General features: G+C 55.6%; 3 protein-coding genes across 4 annotated transcripts; 2 read left to right on the forward strand and 1 right to left on the reverse strand.

The window, feature by feature from the left end:
• The first annotated feature begins 584 nt into the window (after positions 1–584).
• On the forward strand, positions 585–5189 carry ARPC1B (actin related protein 2/3 complex subunit 1B). The gene is made up of 9 exons (XM_086622062.1): positions 585–654; positions 1413–1517; positions 2139–2361; positions 2776–2883; positions 3251–3457; positions 3696–3771; positions 3855–4051; positions 4548–4638; positions 5078–5189. The coding sequence occupies exons 1-9, from the start codon at positions 591–593 to the stop codon at positions 5114–5116; spliced, it is 1110 nt and encodes a 369-aa protein (XP_086478188.1). The 5' UTR covers positions 585–590; the 3' UTR covers positions 5117–5189.
• A 3118-nt stretch (positions 5190–8307) lies between these two features.
• PDAP1 (PDGFA associated protein 1) lies at positions 8308–16344 on the reverse strand. The gene is made up of 6 exons (XM_086622085.1): positions 16278–16344; positions 12786–12877; positions 10905–11012; positions 10393–10514; positions 9338–9489; positions 8308–8666 (listed from the first exon to the last, which is right to left on the reverse strand). The coding sequence occupies exons 1-6, from the start codon at positions 16288–16290 to the stop codon at positions 8608–8610; spliced, it is 546 nt and encodes a 181-aa protein (XP_086478211.1). The 5' UTR covers positions 16291–16344; the 3' UTR covers positions 8308–8607.
• Positions 16345–16643: 299 nt separating this feature from the next.
• On the forward strand, positions 16644–19214 carry BUD31 (BUD31 spliceosome associated protein). 2 transcript variants are annotated; one of them, XM_086622137.1, is made up of 5 exons: positions 16644–16684; positions 17071–17251; positions 18108–18230; positions 18447–18613; positions 18948–19214. In XM_086622137.1, the coding sequence occupies exons 2-5, from the start codon at positions 17158–17160 to the stop codon at positions 18996–18998; spliced, it is 435 nt and encodes a 144-aa protein (XP_086478263.1). In that variant the 5' UTR covers positions 16644–16684; positions 17071–17157; the 3' UTR covers positions 18999–19214. The 2 variants fall into 2 exon arrangements, with proteins under 2 accessions (XP_086478263.1, XP_086478264.1); XM_086622138.1 differs by lacking the exon at positions 16644–16684 and adding an exon at positions 16873–16892.
• The last annotated feature ends 33 nt before the right edge of the window (positions 19215–19247 follow it).

Raw genomic sequence — 19247 nt, forward strand, 5'->3', positions numbered from 1 at the left:
GAGCAAGTGGATCTGGCCCCACAGGGCTAGTGGGAGAAGCCAGAGGGAGGAGGTGCTGCCCATGGAGGGGTCCCTGGAATGCACGTGAGGCTGGTGGTGCTGGCACCGGGGTCCCCGTGTGCCCGACTGGCTCCTGCCCACCAGGCTCCAGCTGGCAGGGGCAGGATAATGACATAGTTTGAAAATCCCTGGAAGTGGTCTCCGCTTCCCATCTGGCCAGGGAACACCTATGGGGCACCCAGCTATGGGGTGCCTGGCTATGGGGCACCCAGCTGGCACCCAGCCATGGGATGTTCAGCAGGGGTGCCCAGCCATAGGGCAGCACTGTGGGGAATGTCTCCTCCAGCTCCAGCTGGACCCTCTCTGGCCCCCCCCGAGCTTGGGCAGTCTCTGAGCTTGGAAATCCTCAGGGAAACCCTTTTCCCTGCAGAGGAGGGACACGGTGGGCTGCAACACGGGGCTGATCCCGCTGGGACGGAACGCTCGGTGGGGCTGGGAGTCGGGGGGTCTCGCTGGGGGCTTGTCCCCGTGGCCAGAGCAGCATCTCCTGATGGCCACGGGGGTCTCGCCCCATCCCCAGCCCGTGAGCCATGGCCTACCACAGCTTCCTGCTGGAGCCCATCAGCTGCCACGCCTGGAACAAGGACCGGACCCGTAAGTACAGCCGGGGGACCCCATTCCGAAATCCCCAGGGGAGGGCCCAAAGCACCAACTGTCCCAGCTGAACATCCCTGCGGTGGGGGATGCCCCCCCAGATGGGGCACAGCTGGGTCAGGGCTACATTTGGGAAGCGGGTGCTGCCACAGACACATTTTGGGGCCGGGACAGCACATGTCCCCCTGGTCCTGCTGCCCAGACACAGCCAGCGCAGGGGGTGCCAGCGCAGCCTCCAGCCCTGAGGCACCGGGGCAGCTGGCATGGGGAGGGATGGACGGACGGACGAAGCACTGAGAGGAGAGAAGAGCGGAGCCGGGTGATTCACGGCCGATGGCATTTCCCGGCCACAGTGCGGGGGAAGTGGAAGAGAACAAAAAGGGCTTTCTCTGCTGGGGCCGGGGTGCTGGGCAGGCGGGGCAGGATGGGGCCAGACGGGAGCTGAGCACCCGCAGCTGTCCCATCCCATCCCATCCCATCCCATCCCATCCCATCCCATCCCATCAGCCCCACAGGACTGCATGCTGGAGAAGGGAGGACACTTGGCTGTTGGGTCTGGCAGACCTTCTCCCTTCCCCATAGGGACAGTTTGCAGGAGCAGGACCTGCTTTGGGGCAGTGTGGGGCTGGGGGAGCTTGGTGCAACCCCACCATGCAGATGGGGTCCCACCGAGCCTGGAGCACAGGAAGGGGCAGGTAGATGCTGGCAGAGCCCATCGCCCAGGAGAGGGCTTTGCCTTGGCTGCTCTCACCCCACAGAGATCGCCATCTGCCCCAACAACCACGAGGTCCACATCTACCGCAAGGATGGGGCCAAATGGAGCAAAGTCCATGAGCTGAAGGAGCACAACGGGCAGGTGACAGGTGAGTTGGGACTGACAGAGGGGATGGGGACAAGGATGGGGGGTGGCACTGCCCTGGAGATGGTCCCAGCTCCACCTGGTGGCACCAGCAGCTTCTGGATGAGGGTTGAGGAGCAGGTGGAGGAGAAGGAGCAGTTTGTGTTTACCTCTCTTGGCCTCGATCTAGCATGTCAGAAAGCACCCAGGGGTGGTATGGATGGAATGGGAGAAGTGGAGAGAGATGGAGTGAGGAGGGATGAGGTGGGATGAGACGGATGGAATGGGTTGGGGTTGGGTGGAAGGGAGGGATGGATAGATGGAGAAGATGGAGTGAGTTGGGGTGGGATGGGATGGAATGGGATGGGATGGGGTGGGAGACATAGGATGGGAAGAGATGAGATGGGATAAGATGGGTGGATGGGAGAGATGAGGTGGGATGGGTGGGGATGGAACACTTTGGGGTGAGAGGGATGGGAAGGGATGGGATGGGATGATTTGGGATGGATATGGGAGTAGGGCAAAGAGGGACTCTGGAGCAGAGACCACCCAGAACAGCTCTGCCTTCAGATGGCCTCCAGCCCTGAGTGACCCGTCCCCATCCCCATGGCTCCCTGGGCCACCATCACCCCCCTCTGCCTTCCAGGCATTGACTGGGCCCCTGAGAGCAACCGGCTGGTGACATGCGGGACTGACCGCAACGCCTACGTCTGGACCCTGAAGGGCAATGTCTGGAAACCCACCCTGGTCATCCTGCGGATCAACCGGGCTGCCCGCTGCGTCAAGTGGTCGCCCAAGGAGAACAAGTTTGCCGTAGGCAGTGGCTCCCGGCTCATCTCAATCTGCTACTTTGAGCAGGAGAATGACTGGTGAGGCTCTGCCATGGCCTCGCTGGGTCTGTCCTGGGGAAGATGGAGGGATGGGGAGATGGAGAAGAGATGGAGGGAGGGATGGATGGATGGATGGATGGATGGATGGATGGATGGATGGGTCGGTGGGTGGATGAGAGGTGGAAGGGACATGGATTGAGAGACAGGAGACCGGAGGAGTTGGAAGTGAGACAGGAGATGGAGGAGACAGAGAGGAGATGGAGGAGGAGGTGGAGACATGAGGAGATGGAGGGAGGTGCTCCCCATTCCCAAGGTGCTACTGCAGGATGGTGGCCCAGGGCAGCTCCTGGGGTGCTTGGAGCCCCGACCACCCTCAGCCAGTCCCCCTCAAAGCCTAGTGGGGTTCCTGGAGTTGGTGAGGCTCCCCCGGAACGCCAACCGCTCTCCATGCAGGTGGGTTTGCAAGCACATCAAGAAGCCCATCCGCTCGACGGTGCTCAGCCTCGACTGGCACCCCAACAACGTCCTCCTGGCCGCCGGCTCCTGCGACTTCAAGTGCCGGTGAGGAGCATGGGGGGTGGATGACTTGTGGGGGGCCTGAGGTGGGGAGACCCCCCAAAGATGGGTTGGGGTGCCACGCTGGTGCAGCACAGTGGTGTGTGGGGTGGCCCAGCACCCTGGCTCACCTGTGGGGCAGACGTCACCCCTGTAGGTGCTGCTGGGAGCTGGGGATGGGGCTCAGCAGAGATGCAGGGAGGGCTGGGGGGTGCCCTGGGGACCATCCCAACATTACAGCACTCAGCGGGACACAGGACACAGCGGGGCACCCCATGGGCTCTGATGGGGAAACTGAGGCACGCAAGGGGGCAGGGATGCAGGCGGCTCTGGTTCTCCAAGGACACATGTCAAGGCTCTCCCCCACCCCCAGGATCTTCTCAGCCTACATCAAGGAGGTGGAGGAGCGGCCCAGCCCCACACCGTGGGGCTCCAAGATGCCCTTCGGGGAGCTGATGTTCGAGTCGAGCAGCAGCTGCGGGTGGGTGCACAGCATCTGCTTCTCGGCCAGCGGCGCCCGCGTGGCCTGGGTGAGCCACGACAGCACCCTCTGCCTCGCCGATGCCAACAAGAAGATGGCGTAAGCTGGGCTGGGGAGAGGAGGGGGCTCAAGGGGGCTGGGGGTGGCCATGCTGTTGATGGCAGGGAGGGGTTGACCCCAAAACCAGCTCGGGGATGGAGATAGCTGGGTTGGGTTGGGCCAAGCAGATGTGCATGGAGGAAGTGGCACATCCTCTCTGTGCAGTCTGGTGGCTTCCATTTATGTTATGAGCTGTGCCAGTCTCAGCTCACCACTCGCACCCTGTCCTCCCTCGCAGCGTCGCCTCCCTGTGCACCGAGACCCTTCCCCTCCTGGCCGTCACCTTCATCACCGAAAACAGCCTGGTGGCTGCGGTGAGTCTGGGCTGGGGACACGGGGTGGGCACTGCACCAGGAGCTGGCAGGAGGGTGCTGAGCGGGATGGTCTGGTTGCCCAGGGCCACGACTGCTACCCGATGCTGTTCACCTACGAGGAGAGCCAGGGCGCGCTGACCTTCGGGGGGAAGCTGGACGTCCCCAAGCAGAGCTCCCAGCGTGGCCTCACCGCCCGCGAGCGCTTCCAGAACCTGGACAAGAAGGCGAGCTCGGACACGGCCAACGCCACGCTGGACACCCTGCACAAGAACAGCATCAGGTGGGTACTGGGGGGGGGGTGAGTGGGTGGAGGGACAGGCTTGGCTGGGTCACCCCAGGGGTTTCTTGGGGGTGCTGGTCTCCGAGCATCCCCTGGCTGTGTTGCTGTCCGGCCTGGGAGCTGGGACAGCCCTGGAGCATCCCTGGGTATCCCTGGACATTCCTGGAGCATCCCCAGAGTGTCCCTAGGCATCCCTGCACATGGGTGGGGGAGATGGAGAGGTCCAGCCCTGTGAGCTGGGACGTTCCTGAAACATCCTTGGAGCAACCCTGAGCATCCCTGGAGCATCCCTGGGTATTCCCAGAGCATCGCTGCATGTGGGTGGGGGAGATAGAGAGGTCCAGCCTGGGAGCTAGGACAGCCCCCGAGCATCCCTGGAGCATCCCTACACATGGGTTGGGGAGATGAAGGGGTCCAGCCCCACTCCCACCCACCAGCTACTGGGCAGCTACTGGGGCCTGGGACTGACTCCCTGCCACCTCTTTGCACCCTGCAGCCAGATCTCGGTGCTGGTGGGTGGGAAGGCCAACTGCTCGCAGTTCTGCACCACGGGCATGGACGGCGGCATGAGCATCTGGGATGTCAAGGTAAGGCGTCCCCGCACTCCCCCCAGGCTGGAGCATCCCTCGGCGAACCCTCGTTAGCCACAGCTCTAATTGCAATCCCTCACCCCGCTGCTGAGCAGCTCTTTGCCGTAGCGGTGGGGTTCACCATGCCCACAGGGCTCCCACAGTCCTGGGCGGGGGACACCCCTGGGTGGCACTTTCACAGCTCACCATCAGAGAGGGGGGTTGATGCCAGGCTTGTGCAGGGATCCAGCACCCTCTCCTGGCTTTTAGCTTTGCCCACATGCCTTGAAAAATGAGCCCAAACCAGCCAAAGTTGGGATCTCCTTGCCACGGGGACAAGTTGGCAGTGCAGGAGCCAGCTTCCCCCCTGACTGTGCCCTCCGTCAGCCCCTCAACCACCTCCAGCTGCCTGGGAAAGTGAAAAGCTGATGATGAATGACCTCTTGTTTCATTTTAGAGCCTGGAGTCGGCGCTGAAGGATCTCAAGATCAAATGAAGGAGCCAGCTGGGATGGGTGTCCCGGCTGCCAGCCTGCCCCTGCTCTGGCGTGCCCACCTGCTTTGCCCCGCGAGCCCCCTTGTGCCACGCGAACCGGCCATGACACCACCTGCGTGCTTCTCTGCTGCCAGCCAGCCCTGGCGGCTGCTCTCAGACAAAGAAAACAATTTTTTTTTTTTTTTTTTTTTACTATTTTTGTTACCATCCTACCTGATGCTGGTCATACATCGCTTCAAGAAATCAAAAATAAAAGAAGGATTTTCCTGAACAAATCCAATGATTCTTTTTTTGCCTTTTTTTTACATCAAGTTCAATGCGAACGGGTGCGTGATTAGAGCACGTGGCGGCCACTGTGCCCAGCTCACCCCGGGCGGGCACGTCCTTTCTGCCACCAGCTCTGAGGACGGATCGGGCGCGTGGGGATAAGGGGAATGTCACCTCCCCGTTCCCTGCTCCAGCACGATTCTGAGACAGGATCCGTATCAGCAAAAAGGCAGGGACGAGGACGGAGAAGGCACAGCAGATGGCACTGAGCTCCTCCTAGATGCCGGTGAGTCCCATGGGGTGGCAATCCCACACCTGGGAAGCTGGCTCGGAAACCTTGGGCTGCGGAACCAATCCTGCCCCTTTCCAGCCCGTTATGGCAGGCTGCCAGGCAATTTTGATCAGAGCACCTCTGCCTTCCTCCTTCCTCATCCCCAACTCGCGGTACGAGCAGTCCCAGCCACACCAGGAGTGCTCCCAGGAATGCCGAGGAGCCCTTGGAGAAGCAAGGGAAATCCTACATTTACCACTGAAAGGAAAAGGAACCTGTGCAGTGCAACGTGGTTACTCCTCCCAGGATCAGACCTCGCTCAGGTTAAACCCCGTAGTGGCAGTGCCCCTCGGAGCAGATCAGCCCTTGCGTTGACCGTAGCCCAGGAGGGAAGTCCTGGCTGCTAGAGAGGGATGCTGATGTTCCCGTCCTGGTCTAGATAACAGAGACATGTTCTACTGCGAAAATATTTTTCCATCCATTTCTACTTCTGCAAGTTCCTGCAGTTGGGTCGGGGCAATCCCAAGCACAAGTACAGGCTGGGCAGGGAATGGATTGAGAGCAGCCCTGAGGAGAAGGACTTGGGAGTGATGGTGGATGAGAAGCTCAACATGAGCCGGCACCGTGCGCTTGGCAGCCCAGAAAGCCAACCGTGTCCTGGGCTGCATCCAGAGCAGCGTGGGCAGCAGGTCGAGGGAGGGGATTCTGCCCCTCTTCTCTGCTCTCCTGAGACCCCCCTGCAGTGCTGCATTCAGTTCTGGGGGCTCCAACATCAGAAGGACATGGAGCTGTTGGAGCAGGTCCAGAGGAGGCCACAAAGATGATCCGAGGGCTGGAGCACCTCTGCTCTGGAGACAGACTGAGAGTGTTGGGGCTGTTCAGCCTGGAGAAGAGAAGGCTCTGGGGAGACCTTCTAGCAGCCTTCCAGTGCCTAAAGGGGCCTACAAGAAAGCTGGGAGGGGCTTTGGACAAGGGTGTGTGGTGACAGGACAAGGGGCAATGGCTTTAAACTGGAAGACAGGAGAATTAGATTAGATATAAGGAAGAAAATTTTCACTCTGAGGATGGTGAGGCACTGGAACAGGTTGCCCAGAGAAGTTGTGGCTGCCCAATCCCTGGAAGTGTTCAAGGCCAGGTTGGATGAAGCTTTGAGCAACCTGGTCTAGCAGAAGGTGTCCCTGCCCAGGGCAGGGGGGTTTGAACTAGGTGATCTTTCGGGTCCCTTCCAACTCAAACGTTTTATGATTCCATGAGTGACCCATCCCACCCCATGTGAACAAACCCCATCCCTCTCCTCCTCTGTCCGTGGTTCCTGCCCTGCTCCTTCCTGCCTTCCAAGGCCCACCCAAACTTTCTGTGTCAGTTCTCTGTCTCCACCATATCAGTTCTTCCCCCTTGGAGCTGGCAGCAGGGTCACCTCTCCTGGTACCGCTCATCTTGCACAGCTCCCTGAAGATACTTCCTGTCCCAAACCACACCTTTGGACACAAAAGCACAGGCTGGGGAACAGCTCCAGGGCTCACATGCAGAGATGATCCGTCACTCCTGTACCCAGAAACCAAGTTCCCACCGCGGTCCGAGCAGGCGGCTCAGTGCTGCTCCCTGCACACCCTCATGCCCATGTCCCTGCAGCCGGGCACGGACAGGATTACATGGAACAAAGCACCACGTTTGTCATCCTGTGCCTCTACGGCCGTACGCTCTCCGCTAGCGTCTCCCAGAGCGCTCCCGTCTCGGCTCCAGGGCTGTATCTCCTCCAGCCCTTGGTAAGCAAGTCTGGGAAGCGCTGGTGGCCCTGGCACGGGCTGACAGCAGGACTCCCTGGACCTCCTGGGGCATGCAGGTTAAAGCATCTGGAGCTCCAGCACCGTGAGACAGGACATCTGGCAGGGGTGACAGTTTGGGGACCGGCCTTCCGACACCGTGACTCTGTGACTCCGTCAGACAGCAGCCCGAGGGGAAGTGTTTTCTCCACGGGTGGTAACCAGATTGTGCAAGCCATCCACCAGGACAGCAGGAAAGGCTTTGTGCCCTCAGGCTGCACCTGCTGCTGGATGGAGCTCCTGCACCTCGAGCCAAATTCCACACCTCAAACAGCACAGAAACAGCAAAAATCACGCGAGGCCAGACTGCACCTCGCGTTCGCCTACACACACACACGAGCCAAGGTCAGAGCAGTTACGATAATTTACATTTTAATCAGCCAAATATACAAGTTCTGTTGTTGGATTTTAAACTTTACCAAGTTTTTTTCCATCTGGGTCTGATACAATTACTGTTGGTTTTTTTGTTGTTTTTTTTTTTTTCCTTTAAACAAAAGATGATGTGGTTAAAAACTGGCACTAACCCTAATAAGGAGAAGGAAAAAAAAATAATGAAGAGGAGGGAAAAGAGGAGACTGGCTGCAAGAAAGGAGGGACGAAACCAGGAAGGAACGGCACTCCAGATGTCCATGAAGTCAGGCTCCCAGATTACACTGCAACAGCCTGCAGCAAAATTCGATGGGCCATTTTTGCCCCAAAAGGATTCCTCAGATACATTATCCTTTGGGCTTTCACTAGCAAGTCAAAGTTCCCCACCCCATGCCCCACCCCACCATGACCCCACAATCTATTTTCTTGCAATCTAATGTTTGAAGCATCTCCCCTCCCGCCCCGTCCCCTGTCTATGAGTTCTTAACCCTAAAACCAGCAAAAACATTCAGGTTTCCAAACTGTTACAAGAGAATTGCTGTTCAGCACAGTTCTGCACCGAAGGCAGCAGCTGCCCCTAACCCCAAATGGAAATCTGTGCCAGGATGAAGACAAACACGTCGTCAGTGTCTCTTGGAGGTGAAGGTGACTTCGATGCCGCAGTACACCCAACGTGGCATCGATGGGTATGCAACACGACAGAGTTCCTGGCAGGCACCAGGCACAGTTCCCTGGTGTTTCCTCCTCTTGCATGTCCTGTGCTTACTTGTTAAGGGACAGTGACTGCAGTCTTTTACCTGCCATGGCCGCTTCGTCTTTTGCTGGGGGAGGAACAGAACAGAGGTTTCGTGATTGTAGAGCACATCAGGGACTGGTGGTGGCTTGACAGCCCCAGAAACTGAAATCCTGCTACATCTGTACAGTGAGGTAATGGAAAAAATCTGACCCTCCCCGCCAATTCCTGGTCCAGCCCTTCCAGAGTCCAGAGGAGCAGCCCCCCCGGCATGTTCCCTTCTGTCCTTGGCCTCTCTTCAGGTGTCCACAAATCACCCTCACACTGATGCACAAATTTCTCTGTGGAAGCCACTGAGAACACGTGTCCATCAGACTGCTGGTTCACGGCTATCAGAGCTGAAGAGAAAGCCCAGGCAGGGGAGGAGGGCTGCGAGTTCCCTGGGCAGTCTGGATCCCCAGCAGATCAATCACACCCAGCACAAGGAACCCCCAAACTGGAGCAAGCACTGCCTGGGAGGCTGAGGACAATATGGGCAATTCCCTGCTCGCTGCTCAGGTGTCCTAGAGCTTTATAAAGCAAAAGCTTTGTAAGAAGGAAACTGCTGAACCTGGTTTTGATGAGCAGAGTTGTGATGACACTCAGCAACACCACACAGCCTCAGGAGATGAGGGATTACTACGTGTGACATAAGAAGTGACGCCTCTTGGCAGTGCAGCCACCACAAAAGTAAGAGGAGATGATTAATTACTCTCTAACCTTTTCTTTCTTCTTCTTTCTTTCTGGCAGCTTCTTCCCTTTGCTTCCGAATGATGGCTAGTCGGGCGAGATCTGCCTTCGCTTGTTCTGTTTTACCAGCTAGGTGCATTTTCATGTATCTTTCTTTTGCCTTTTGTTTCTCTATTTCCTCTCTGTTTGAGTGAAACACACCAGTCATCAGAGTATCCCAGTAAGCCACGCAGGTACAGGCAGAGCAGGGGAGGCTTTCTGACTGGGAGGGATGGTAAGGACAGAGACAGATTGCCCACAGAGTCCGGGGGGGGTCCTGTCACCAGTTTTCAAGCACAGGTTCTATTTAGGGTTCGAACAGGGATGATGAGAGATATTATTTCTACCTTTGTTCAGCTAAATAAGGACAGACGCACAATGAGGTCAAATGAATTAGCCCCAGAACGTGCAGCACCATGACATGCTTTCCCCAGCCTCACCCTCAAAGGTGTCCTCCTGCTGAAGCGATCTACCCCAAATAAGCAAGCTTGAATTTTTCACTATGAAACTGTCCACTGATAAACAAAACGAGAAGATCAAACTTTGGTTCTCATCTTATTCATCTGCCCAGATAAAAATTTCACCACTCTCTGGAACCTGGGAAACCACCACCTGTCAGGAGGGCACCTTCTGTAGCAAGATTAAAGCAGAGCCCAAGGTGACCTCTGGTTAACGAATTTCAGTTAGGTCTGATTTTTGGCATAAAACTTCTGGAAAGGAACGGTCTACATCCGCATCAAAGTGACTAACTTCATTCTCAGTGCACCTGGCCAAGCTTCCTGGCTCCACGATGGCCATAGCTACTCCCAGGGGACAGAAAATTCCTGGAAAGTTTGTAAGGAGAGATATTTTGAACCACGGCGAGTCCTGCCTGACAGTTTGCTGCTGTTCAGCGTCCACTTTAGAGAGCGACACACCTAAAGGGCTTCCCTGAAACACCAACACACACAGCAGGGAAACATCTCCCCACACTAAGCTGCTGCCACCAGCAAGGGTAAAATTCCAGGAATGCACCAGCTCCTGCTGAGGCAGCAGGAAAGACTCACCGCTCTCGTCGTGAGAGTTCCTTAGGTCCGTCCAGGTCCAGCTGAGTTACTTTTTTGGTTGTCTGAATCACGCGGTTGGGATTCTCTATGTCTATCAACCCTTCCACTCCTTTGCGCTTTTGCTGAGGTTCAAGAACAAGAGGAAGGCTCAGAAACTCTCCCACACCCACCACTGTGTCATAGCTCATCAAATACACTGCAACACACCCCAAAAGCAGAATTCAACATGTTTTCAGCAAAACTGTTACTGAACCAAGATTTGTACTGCCAGGCATCTTCAGCCTTTTAAAAAATATTCTTGCCTTTGTGTTTACCTTCTAAAAATACACAAGTTTTCACTCTGATGACAAAATGTAATCGAGTAAGGGTCTTCTTAGCTTCTAAGAATGGTCCTTCCACAAAAAACTTGCTATAGGTAGCTCTCCAAGATAACTGGGAGTCAAGAGCATGCATCTCCTGCCCCAAGAATCTGGGTGGTGCAAACACATTAAGTGCCCTGAGAATTAGAATACCTGATAATCCTCGTCATCTTCATCACTCTCATCTGAATCTAAAGACTTCTTCTCCTTTTTGGGGTCCCCTGTTGCTCCTTCGCCTCCTTCTTCTTGCTCCTCTTCTTCCTACAAAACCACAGGAAATTAGAGAAAACGTATGGCAATAAAGTGTGCATCACCTGCCCCGGCAGATCACCTCTAAACAAGGCTGCTGTTTTCTCTGTGTAACCAGCCAGGAAAATTACTGTAAGAGACAGAACTGGCACTTTACTTTCCCCAAATGAAAGATCTCCAGGAGACGTTTTGGCCGAGGTTTCCAGTGCGCAATGTCTCAGGGACTGGAAATGACACCTATGTAGTGTAGAGCTGGATCTCATCCTAGATCTAGATTAAAAAAAAAAAACTAGAGAAGAGGAAATTGACAACCATCAACCAGAACATTCTTATCCAAATTGCAGCCTTTTCAGTATAGCTTTTACCAGTCAGAGGTCTAGGAATTAATGTGTAAATCATTAGAAGGTAAGATTAGAAGAACCAACATGGGTGTGAATAGCTTGCTTTAGCATTCCCAAACATCCCTCAGCAGAGAAACTGCAAAATGGATGAGCTACGGGCAGTAAAACAAGTAATTTTGTTAATTGGTTGTTTTTTTTAAAGCTTTCCCTAATGAAACAGTGTTAGATGTAACCATCACTACGTGAAATCCTTCTCAAAGAGCAGTTCTCTGCTTTGTTTTGAAACAAGACAGACATTTCAAGTGAGGTCCTGCTTCCTCTGTTCCACTTCCAGTTGGTATTTTTATTAACTCAGAAGCAGAGAACAATTACAAAGTTTGTGAATGACATCGCACTGGTAGGCGTCGGAATCATTTTGGAAAACAGGATCAGACCCATAAGTGGTTTCAGAATTTGGAAAGACGGCATGAAACCAAAAAGGTGGAATGAGAAAACAAACCAAGAGGAGTTATGCTTTGGAAGAAAAAAATCCAACACCAAGTCAGAATATGTGGCTAAGCAGCAAACCACACAATTATCTTGAGTTACAGCTGGTCAAAACATCAAAAAGGAGTCGAAAATATGGCTCATAACTGCTTGAAGGAGTAATCTTCTTCTGGGAGGTATTCATCAGTATTTCCTACATGGGATATAATTATCCCACTGTAGTCAGTGCTGTGAGGCTTCAGCTGGAATAGTGTATTTAGGCTTAGACAGCACTTTCAGAAAGTCACAGAAAAACAGCAGTGAGTGTGCCAGCATAGCCATGATAATTTGGGAACACAAGAGAGCAAGTACTGCAAAAAGTAGCCATGCCTTTTGTAATACCAGTCAGGTAGCTGGGGAGGAACTGCTACAATCCTGTGTTGGGGCATAGAGATACACCCAAAAAAGGACTCCTGCCAGAAAACTGTTATCTCTCTCTGCAAGTCAGAGGCAAACAAGAAAATCAAGCGTACAGGAAGAAATCAAAGGAATTTGGTCATTTAAATCTAGAAGAGAAAGAGGGGAAATGCAATAATTTCAATATACAGTAAGATGTGAGCCCTCTTCCTCCATAGGCAAGCTGCAGAGCACGGATAAAAAAATTAGCTGATACTGGAGACTGGAATGATGAAATATGGCAGAAAAAAAGTGTCTAGAGCTGCTGTGTAATCATCTTCCCTACCCTTTAACCTTCAAACTGTGAACTAGATGGTCTACTTGGTCTCACTTCTGTGAGGAACTAGACTGGACGGAACCTTGCAGCCTCCCCAGCCAGAGTTATTCCGAATCCATGTTGTGATCACTGACAGAACGATCTGCAACGTTTGACCAAGCTGCCATTTCTCATCAACTGCAAGGTAAGCACGCAGTGCCAGCCTGGGCATGTGCCAGGGAGCACGTAACGAAGGCAAAGACATACCCGTGCCTTTTGCTTTTCTGCTTGGAGCTGGGCATCAATCTCTTCAGGGCTTGTGTACTGTCTTGCTCGGCCTTTGTGGCCTCCTTTTCTACCTGTACAAAAAAAAAAAAAAAAAATTAATAAATGGTTTAGTGATAAGCTTCCAGAAAGGTCTACTCCTCCCACAGCACTCTCTCTGGCTTCTCAGTGCAGACAGGAAACACCAAAATAGGTCCTCTGATGGACTCTAAACATCAATGGAAAAAGGGCACATGGAACCTGCCATCCTCAGGGAAACACTCCGAGCATTTCAGGTAAGTTGCACAGAGAATTTGGATTATTGATCCATAGAAAGATGCTCAGAGAACCAGTTCCTTCTCACCCCTCGGGCTGGTTTTGGAGACACCAGAACGGCGAGCAGCCTTTCCAAACCAAGCACAGGCTGCCCTACAGAGCGCGAGCCAGGAAGGTGCTCCCCAGTCCCTCAGCCATCGCAGAGCCGTGACACCAGATACCAGGCAACAAGCTTCCAAGTGCCCCCTCGGCGATGCCACCCTTCCTTGCTCACCGACCCTTCTTCCTCCTCGGGAACCGACCCTCCTTCTTCCTCAGGAACCGACCCTCCTTCTTCCTCGGGGACCATCCCTCCGTCCTCCTCGGGGACCATCCCTCCTTCCTCCTCGGGGACCATCCCTCCTTCCTCCTCGGGGATCATCCCTCCTTCTTCCTCGAGGACCATCCCGCCTTCTTCCTCGAGGACCATCCCGCCTTCTTCCTCGAGGACCATCCCTCCTTCTTCCTCGAGGACCATCCCTCCTTCTTCCTCGAGGACCATTCCTCCTTCTTCCTCGGGGACCATTCCTCATTCTTCCTCAGGGACCATCCCTCCTTCATCGGGACTGTGCAGGACACATGGGACAGATCTGTCACTGCTGTACCACGGCCATGGCTGGCTGCCCTGCTGGACTGGGAGGAACAGGGAGCACCAGTGCAGGCAGCCTCTGCGGGCTGTGAGCTCGAGGAATTCCAAGTTTTCTGACCAGTCCTCCTGGCTCAGCAGAGAAACTCTCACACGTTTTAGCTCAGTAAACACCGAGCAGTGGAATGAATTATCTCCAAATCCCACAGTGACGCCTTGCAGAGACCCCTGAGATGCTTCCTCCTGTGGAATGGGGAAGCGCAGAGACCAGGTTCTTCTCTCTGAACTCAGCTGTGGAAGCTCGTGGGTGCTCAAACCATCAGCACAACCCAAAGCTTTGCTGCACCCAAAGACACGTGTTTTCTGTCTGTCTGTTCCCAGTGATCCCACGCGGCAGCACTGACCCCCTCTGGGAACAAGCGCCACCCCGGGAGCGCTCCAGCCCAGGAAACACGACTTCACTGCCCAGCGAGGGGCATCACTCCAAATGGAACGACAGTGATATCCTCCACACGCTACGGAACACCAAGAAACCCTGAACAAACCAACCCAACACCGTGCCACGCGCTCAGCCGATGCCAGGCAGCCTTCCCGTCCAGCTGGGCTCGGAGTTGCACACTGGGCTCGGAACGGAAGGACACAAAAACCTCCTTACCGCAAATAAACAGTGGGAATACGGGGGGAAAGCAACTCAGAGAGGAATGATCTTACATTAAACGCCTCAAAAGAAGTAAACTGAAGAGTGACTCAATCTCATTTGTATTCCAGCCTGCACACGGAGAAGCAGAGCCCCTCCGAGTGGGAGCAGCAGTGCCCCAGCTCGGCAGCTGGAGGGAGCACGGGGAGCTCAGCACCGTGCAAGGACGGGGCTCTGCACATCCCAAGGGGATCAAACACAAGTGGAGTGCCGGTCCTACACCTGCCACTGACCTACCACAGCATGCTGCGCAACTCATGGCAGCTCTGTGCCTCAGTTTCCCCATCTGTAATACAGGGATAATGATTCTCATCCTCCTCGGTGAAGCACTTTTAAAATATAATCACCTGCAGTAACGACCACTGCTGCCTGAGGCAGGCACGTGTTCAAATACTTGTCTTCAGCTTTAAACAGAAAAATTAAGGAATTTAAATCAAAGAGAATAATGCTGAAGGAATCGCTTATTCTTTTTGAAACAAAGTCTTCCAAGAAAAAGCAAAATCGTCAGAAATAATCCTGTAACAAAATTTACTAATGGCTGGTGAAAATCCCCATTTTATACTGAACAGTGAAGGCAAAAGTCTGTTCCATAATGTAACACCTGCTGACCCGGGGTCATGGCCAAAGGGCCCTCTCCTCCCAGGAAGCCAAAGGTTTGAAACAAACACCTAAAACTGCAGGATGGAATACAGAGCAGGAATTCCTGAGAGACGGGGCGTTCAGACACGGCAGCCGGGGTTATAACCCACCACGGTTCTTCACTCCACAAAAACCACACCAAAGCTCCAGCCCTGCCTGCTCGTACTGTGCAAACGGACACAAAATAAAGCACTGAGAGAAAATCCAAACAGGGAAGCGGATTTGGTCCTGAAGCGTGGGAATGCTGATGAAATAAACTGGAGCAAGCTAGAGAAGATGAACGACGAGGGCTGGTTTACACTCGTGTGCACGGACGGGTTTCACAGCCGCTGGCACAAGCGCCAGTTATGCAGATGGTGCATCTGGAGAAGGTTCTGGGTGGATCCAGCTCAGCCCCGACCGTCTGTCCGTCCCTCCTTGCTTCTCCTGAATCACGCAGCAAGTCGCTACCCGCTCCACAACGCTCCGGCGCGGAGCTGCCGAGGCCACATGAAAGGAGCCGTGTTTGGAGCCCCCGAACCGGGGACCACCTCCGCACCCCCCCGCGCTGCCGTTCGGGGCCAGACCCTCTGCCCGGACCCCCGCACCCAGCCCCGAGGGCCTCCCCCGTGGGACCCCCGGCAGAGGGAGGCCCCGGGCCAGCACCCACCGCCTGCGCGCCCCCCGGGATGCCACCCGGGAGCCGTGAACTCCTCTCACCGGGTGTCCGCGTGCCCCGAGCCCAGCCCCGGGGGAACCGGCCGCAGTTTCCAGCCCCGCGGGGCGCACGTGGGGCGCAGCCCGGTCCCGGTCTCACCCCCCCCGTGATGCCCGGCCATCCCCGGCGGCTGCCGCGATCCTGCGGCACGTGTTGGGGGGCACAGAACGGGGCTGCGAGAGGAACGCGGAGAATCTGCCGCCTCTCGGGAAGGCGGGGCGCCCCCCGGAGCTCCCCGCAAGCGGACGAGGGGGAAAAAACCGCGACACGCCCGCAGAGCCCACCCGCAGCCCGCGAGGGGGCGGGAAGGCGACCTCCCCCCGACCCTCCGCGGCCGAGAAGGGGGAAGGAGACGCCCCCCGGGCCGGGGAGCGGGAGGAAACAGACCCCCCTTCAGCGCCGGGAGCGGGGAGCGAGCCCCGCGCCGCCGCCTCCCCCAGCGAGACGGGGGAGGACGGGCCCTGCCCCCCCCCCCCGCGCCCCTCCTCCTCCTTCCGGGACCTGAGGGCCCCACTCCTCTTCAGACGCCCTCCCCGCTCATCCCCCCGGCGCGGCCCCCACCTCCTTTCGGCATCGCGGCGGCGATGGCGGCTGCGGCAGCTGCAGCGAGGCCCCCCCCCGGCCCGGAGCCGTGACCCGGAAGCGGAAACCGCCCCACCCCCGCGCGCGGCGTGCGGCTCACCGGCGCCCGCCCAGGCACGGCGGCCCGCGAGGCCCCCGCCGCGGGGCTGCCCTTAGCGCCGCCGCCGCTTCCGCCGCCCGTGCCGCACATCCCGCGCTCCTCGCAGCGGAGGGAGAGGCCACTTCTCCTGCCGGCGGGCTGCGCTGTCCGCCCTGCCCCGGCTGAGGCGCGCAGGGCGGGGAGGGTTTCCTTCAGGCAGCGCGGCGGGCACCCCGAATGCGGGAGGCCCCGCGGGTGGCGGCGGCGGCGGCGGCGGAGCGGGAGCGGCGGCTGCGCCCCTCGGCGGGTGAGCGGGAGCGCGGGCCGGGCCTTCCCCGCGCCGCCGGTGCGGCCATAGCCCCGTCGAGTCCCGGGGGGCGCGCTGGGGCTGGCGGGGCCGGGCCGGGCGTTCAGTGAGCGCTGACGGCGGTCGGTGCTTCAAGGAGGCCCGGAGTGGGGGAGGGGCGGTGCCGTCTCGCTTCGCTGAGGAGAAAAAAACGGTTTGTTGTGGTGAGGTGGGTGCGGCGTTTAGCGCAGGGTCTTTGGTGTGCCCGGGGCCGCGCTGGGTGAGATTTTACCTCTTTCACCAGCTCTGTAAAGCTTATTTTTGTCATCGAAGTGCAGCACGGCAAAGCGACACAGAAACCGTAGGAGAAATGAAGCTAACAGCTGTTTTCCTTTCTTTCTTTCTAGTGGTTCTAAGGGCTTTGAAGCACCTGCGCGTTTGAGTGCAGGGCACCCCTCGTTCCCTCACCTTTTGCCTTCCTCGTTTCTGAGGCAATGCCCAAAGTGAAGAGGAGCAGGAAGCCTCCCCCAGATGGCTGGGAGCTGATTGAGCCAACGCTGGATGAGCTGGACCAGAAAATGAGAGAAGGTAGTGATAGGACAAGGGGCAATGGCTTTAAACTGAAAGAGGGGAGATTTAGATTAGATCTAAGGAAGAAATTTTTCACTCTGAGGGTGGTGAGGCACTGGAACAGGTTGCCCAGAGAAGCTGTGGATGCCCCATCCCTGGAAGTGTTCAGGGCCAGGTTGGATGAGGCTTTGAGCAACCTGGTGTAGTGGAAGGTGTCCCTGCCCATGGCAGGGGAGTTGGAACTAGATGATCTTTGAGGTCCCTTCCAACCCAAACCATTCCATGATTTTGTAAGGTGAGTGGCAGAGCTGGGTGTTCTCAGGTGTGCGACCCTGAAACAAGCTAATCCTGAACTGCTTTGTGAAGCACCGCTTCCCCATGAATAGGGACTGACCTTTTTTGTATCTCTGCCTCATAGTGATGCTTCAGATAGGGACTCGGCCAATGCTGGTTGTTTTTGTCTGGGTGTGCACTGGTTACAGAGCACAGATGTTTGGTGTGCAGTTGTTTTAGGGCATGCTGTGGCTGAGCCCCAGCTGATGCTTGCTGGTGTACCTGGGGTAGTACTGTGTGGGGACTGGTAGTTCTCGTCCGTGCCGTTGCTCTGGTCTGACAAGCCAGGGCAGCTGTGAAGTCACCTGCCATCCCAGTGTGGGTCAAGTCATCCCCACTGTCATTCTGGTTTTATTTCCTAAAGGAGCTGTTCCAGGTCAGGTCCCTTTCGTTGGAATCTTCTCCCATTAAGCTGAGTCTTTTTTCCATAATGTATTAAAGTTATGAATGTTCCTGGAACAGTTTATTGCAAAGTGACTAAGGAAATAAGTGGGCCATCTGGAATGGTCAGCTGAAACCTGGTATTTGTTTTCCCCCCCAGCGGAGACCGAGCCTCACGAAGGGAAGAGGAAAGTGGAATCCCTTTGGCCCATCTTCAGAATTCATCACCAGAAAACACGTTACATCTTTGATCTCTTCTATAAAAGAAAAGCCATCAGCAGAGGTGAGGGACACAAACGCTTTACACTGGGCAGGGGAAAAAGAGAGTGGAGTAAGATGTCTGCCTGCGGGTGCGCCTCAACTGGGGCACTGGGGGGAAGGGAGGGAAGGCTGGCAGCTGCCTGGCTTTAACTGCTAGTTACTACAGCTAGTAATTCCTGATAGTGAGTTGTCTTATACTTCCTGAGAGACATTTGTGATGGCGTCTGCTCCTCTGCAGAGCTCTACGAGTACTGCATCAAGGAAGGGTACGCTGACAAAAACCTGATTGCAAAGTGGAAGAAACAGGGCTACGAGAACCTCTGCTGCCTGCGGTGTATCCAGACACGGGACACCAACTTTGGAACCAACTGCATCTGCAGAGTCCCCAAAAGCAAGCTGGAAGTGGTAAGGGTTTCCAGATTCTTCCTCCCCTTGTCTGGACCCTCGCAGTACCCGGTCTAACTCGCCCCAGGTCAGAGACAGCAGAGGAGGTCGTAATTCTTGGTAATTTCCTCTAGTTTTAGCAGTTTCTATCTTTGCTGGTAGAGTTGGATTCCAGCTGGTTCTACAGTTACTGTCAGCTTTGGCATGCAGTTGTTTGGAGTTGTTAAAGTGTGGAAACAACAGAAAACTAGAAACCCTTCCCACACAGAGCTGTTCTCTGCCTTGAGGCTCGTGCCTGCTGCTCTGTCTGCTCACGCCCCTTGGCTGAAACGCCCTCCTCGTGTTTCTTTTCCAGGGGAGAATCATTGAGTGCACTCACTGCGGATGCAGAGGCTGTTCTGGCTGAAGCCATTAGCCATAAGACTACTTTTTGAGCTCTGAGGGATCCCTTTCTACACCACGGACTACTAGTGCAATGATAGCCACCTCCTGTGCAATTGCTATACAGAAATATCCAATTAAACCAGCAACGCGTTCATCTGGAGCTTATATACAATGGTGGTTGTTTTGAGTAGCTTTTTGTGTAGCCCTTTATTTTAAAATAAAGTCTGCCCTCCTGAAAGCGTGGTTCGATCTTCTGGCAAAATATTCCTGT

Source organism: Tauraco erythrolophus, chromosome 17, assembly GCF_009769465.1.
Source record: "Tauraco erythrolophus isolate bTauEry1 chromosome 17, bTauEry1.pri, whole genome shotgun sequence".
NCBI lineage: Eukaryota > Metazoa > Chordata > Aves > Musophagiformes > Musophagidae > Tauraco > Tauraco erythrolophus.

Bases quoted from the DNA above. Each gene is read 5' to 3' on its own strand.
- ARPC1B (XM_086622062.1), top strand. From the start codon at position 591: ATGGCCTACCACAGCTTCCTGCTGGAGCCCATCAGCTGCCACGCCTGG. The intron at 655-1,412 runs GTAAGTACAGCC...CTCACCCCACAG, and splicing joins CTGGAACAAGGACCGGACCC to AGATCGCCATCTGCCCCAAC. The intron at 2,362-2,775 runs GTGAGGCTCTGC...CTCTCCATGCAG, and splicing joins TTTGAGCAGGAGAATGACTG to GTGGGTTTGCAAGCACATCA.
- PDAP1 (XM_086622085.1), bottom strand. The intron at 10,515-10,904 runs GTATTCTAATTC...CTTGAACCTCAG, and splicing joins AAGATGACGAGGATTATCAG to CAAAAGCGCAAAGGAGTGGA. The intron at 8,667-9,337 runs GTTAGAGAGTAA...TTCCTCCCCCAG, and splicing joins GAAAGAAGAAGAAAGAAAAG to CAAAAGACGAAGCGGCCATG.
- BUD31 (XM_086622137.1), top strand. From the start codon at position 17,158: ATGCCCAAAGTGAAGAGGAGCAGGAAGCCTCCCCCAGATGGCTGGGAG. The intron at 17,252-18,107 runs GTAGTGATAGGA...TTTCCCCCCCAG, and splicing joins GGACCAGAAAATGAGAGAAG to CGGAGACCGAGCCTCACGAA. The intron at 18,231-18,446 runs GTGAGGGACACA...GCTCCTCTGCAG, and splicing joins AAGAAAAGCCATCAGCAGAG to AGCTCTACGAGTACTGCATC.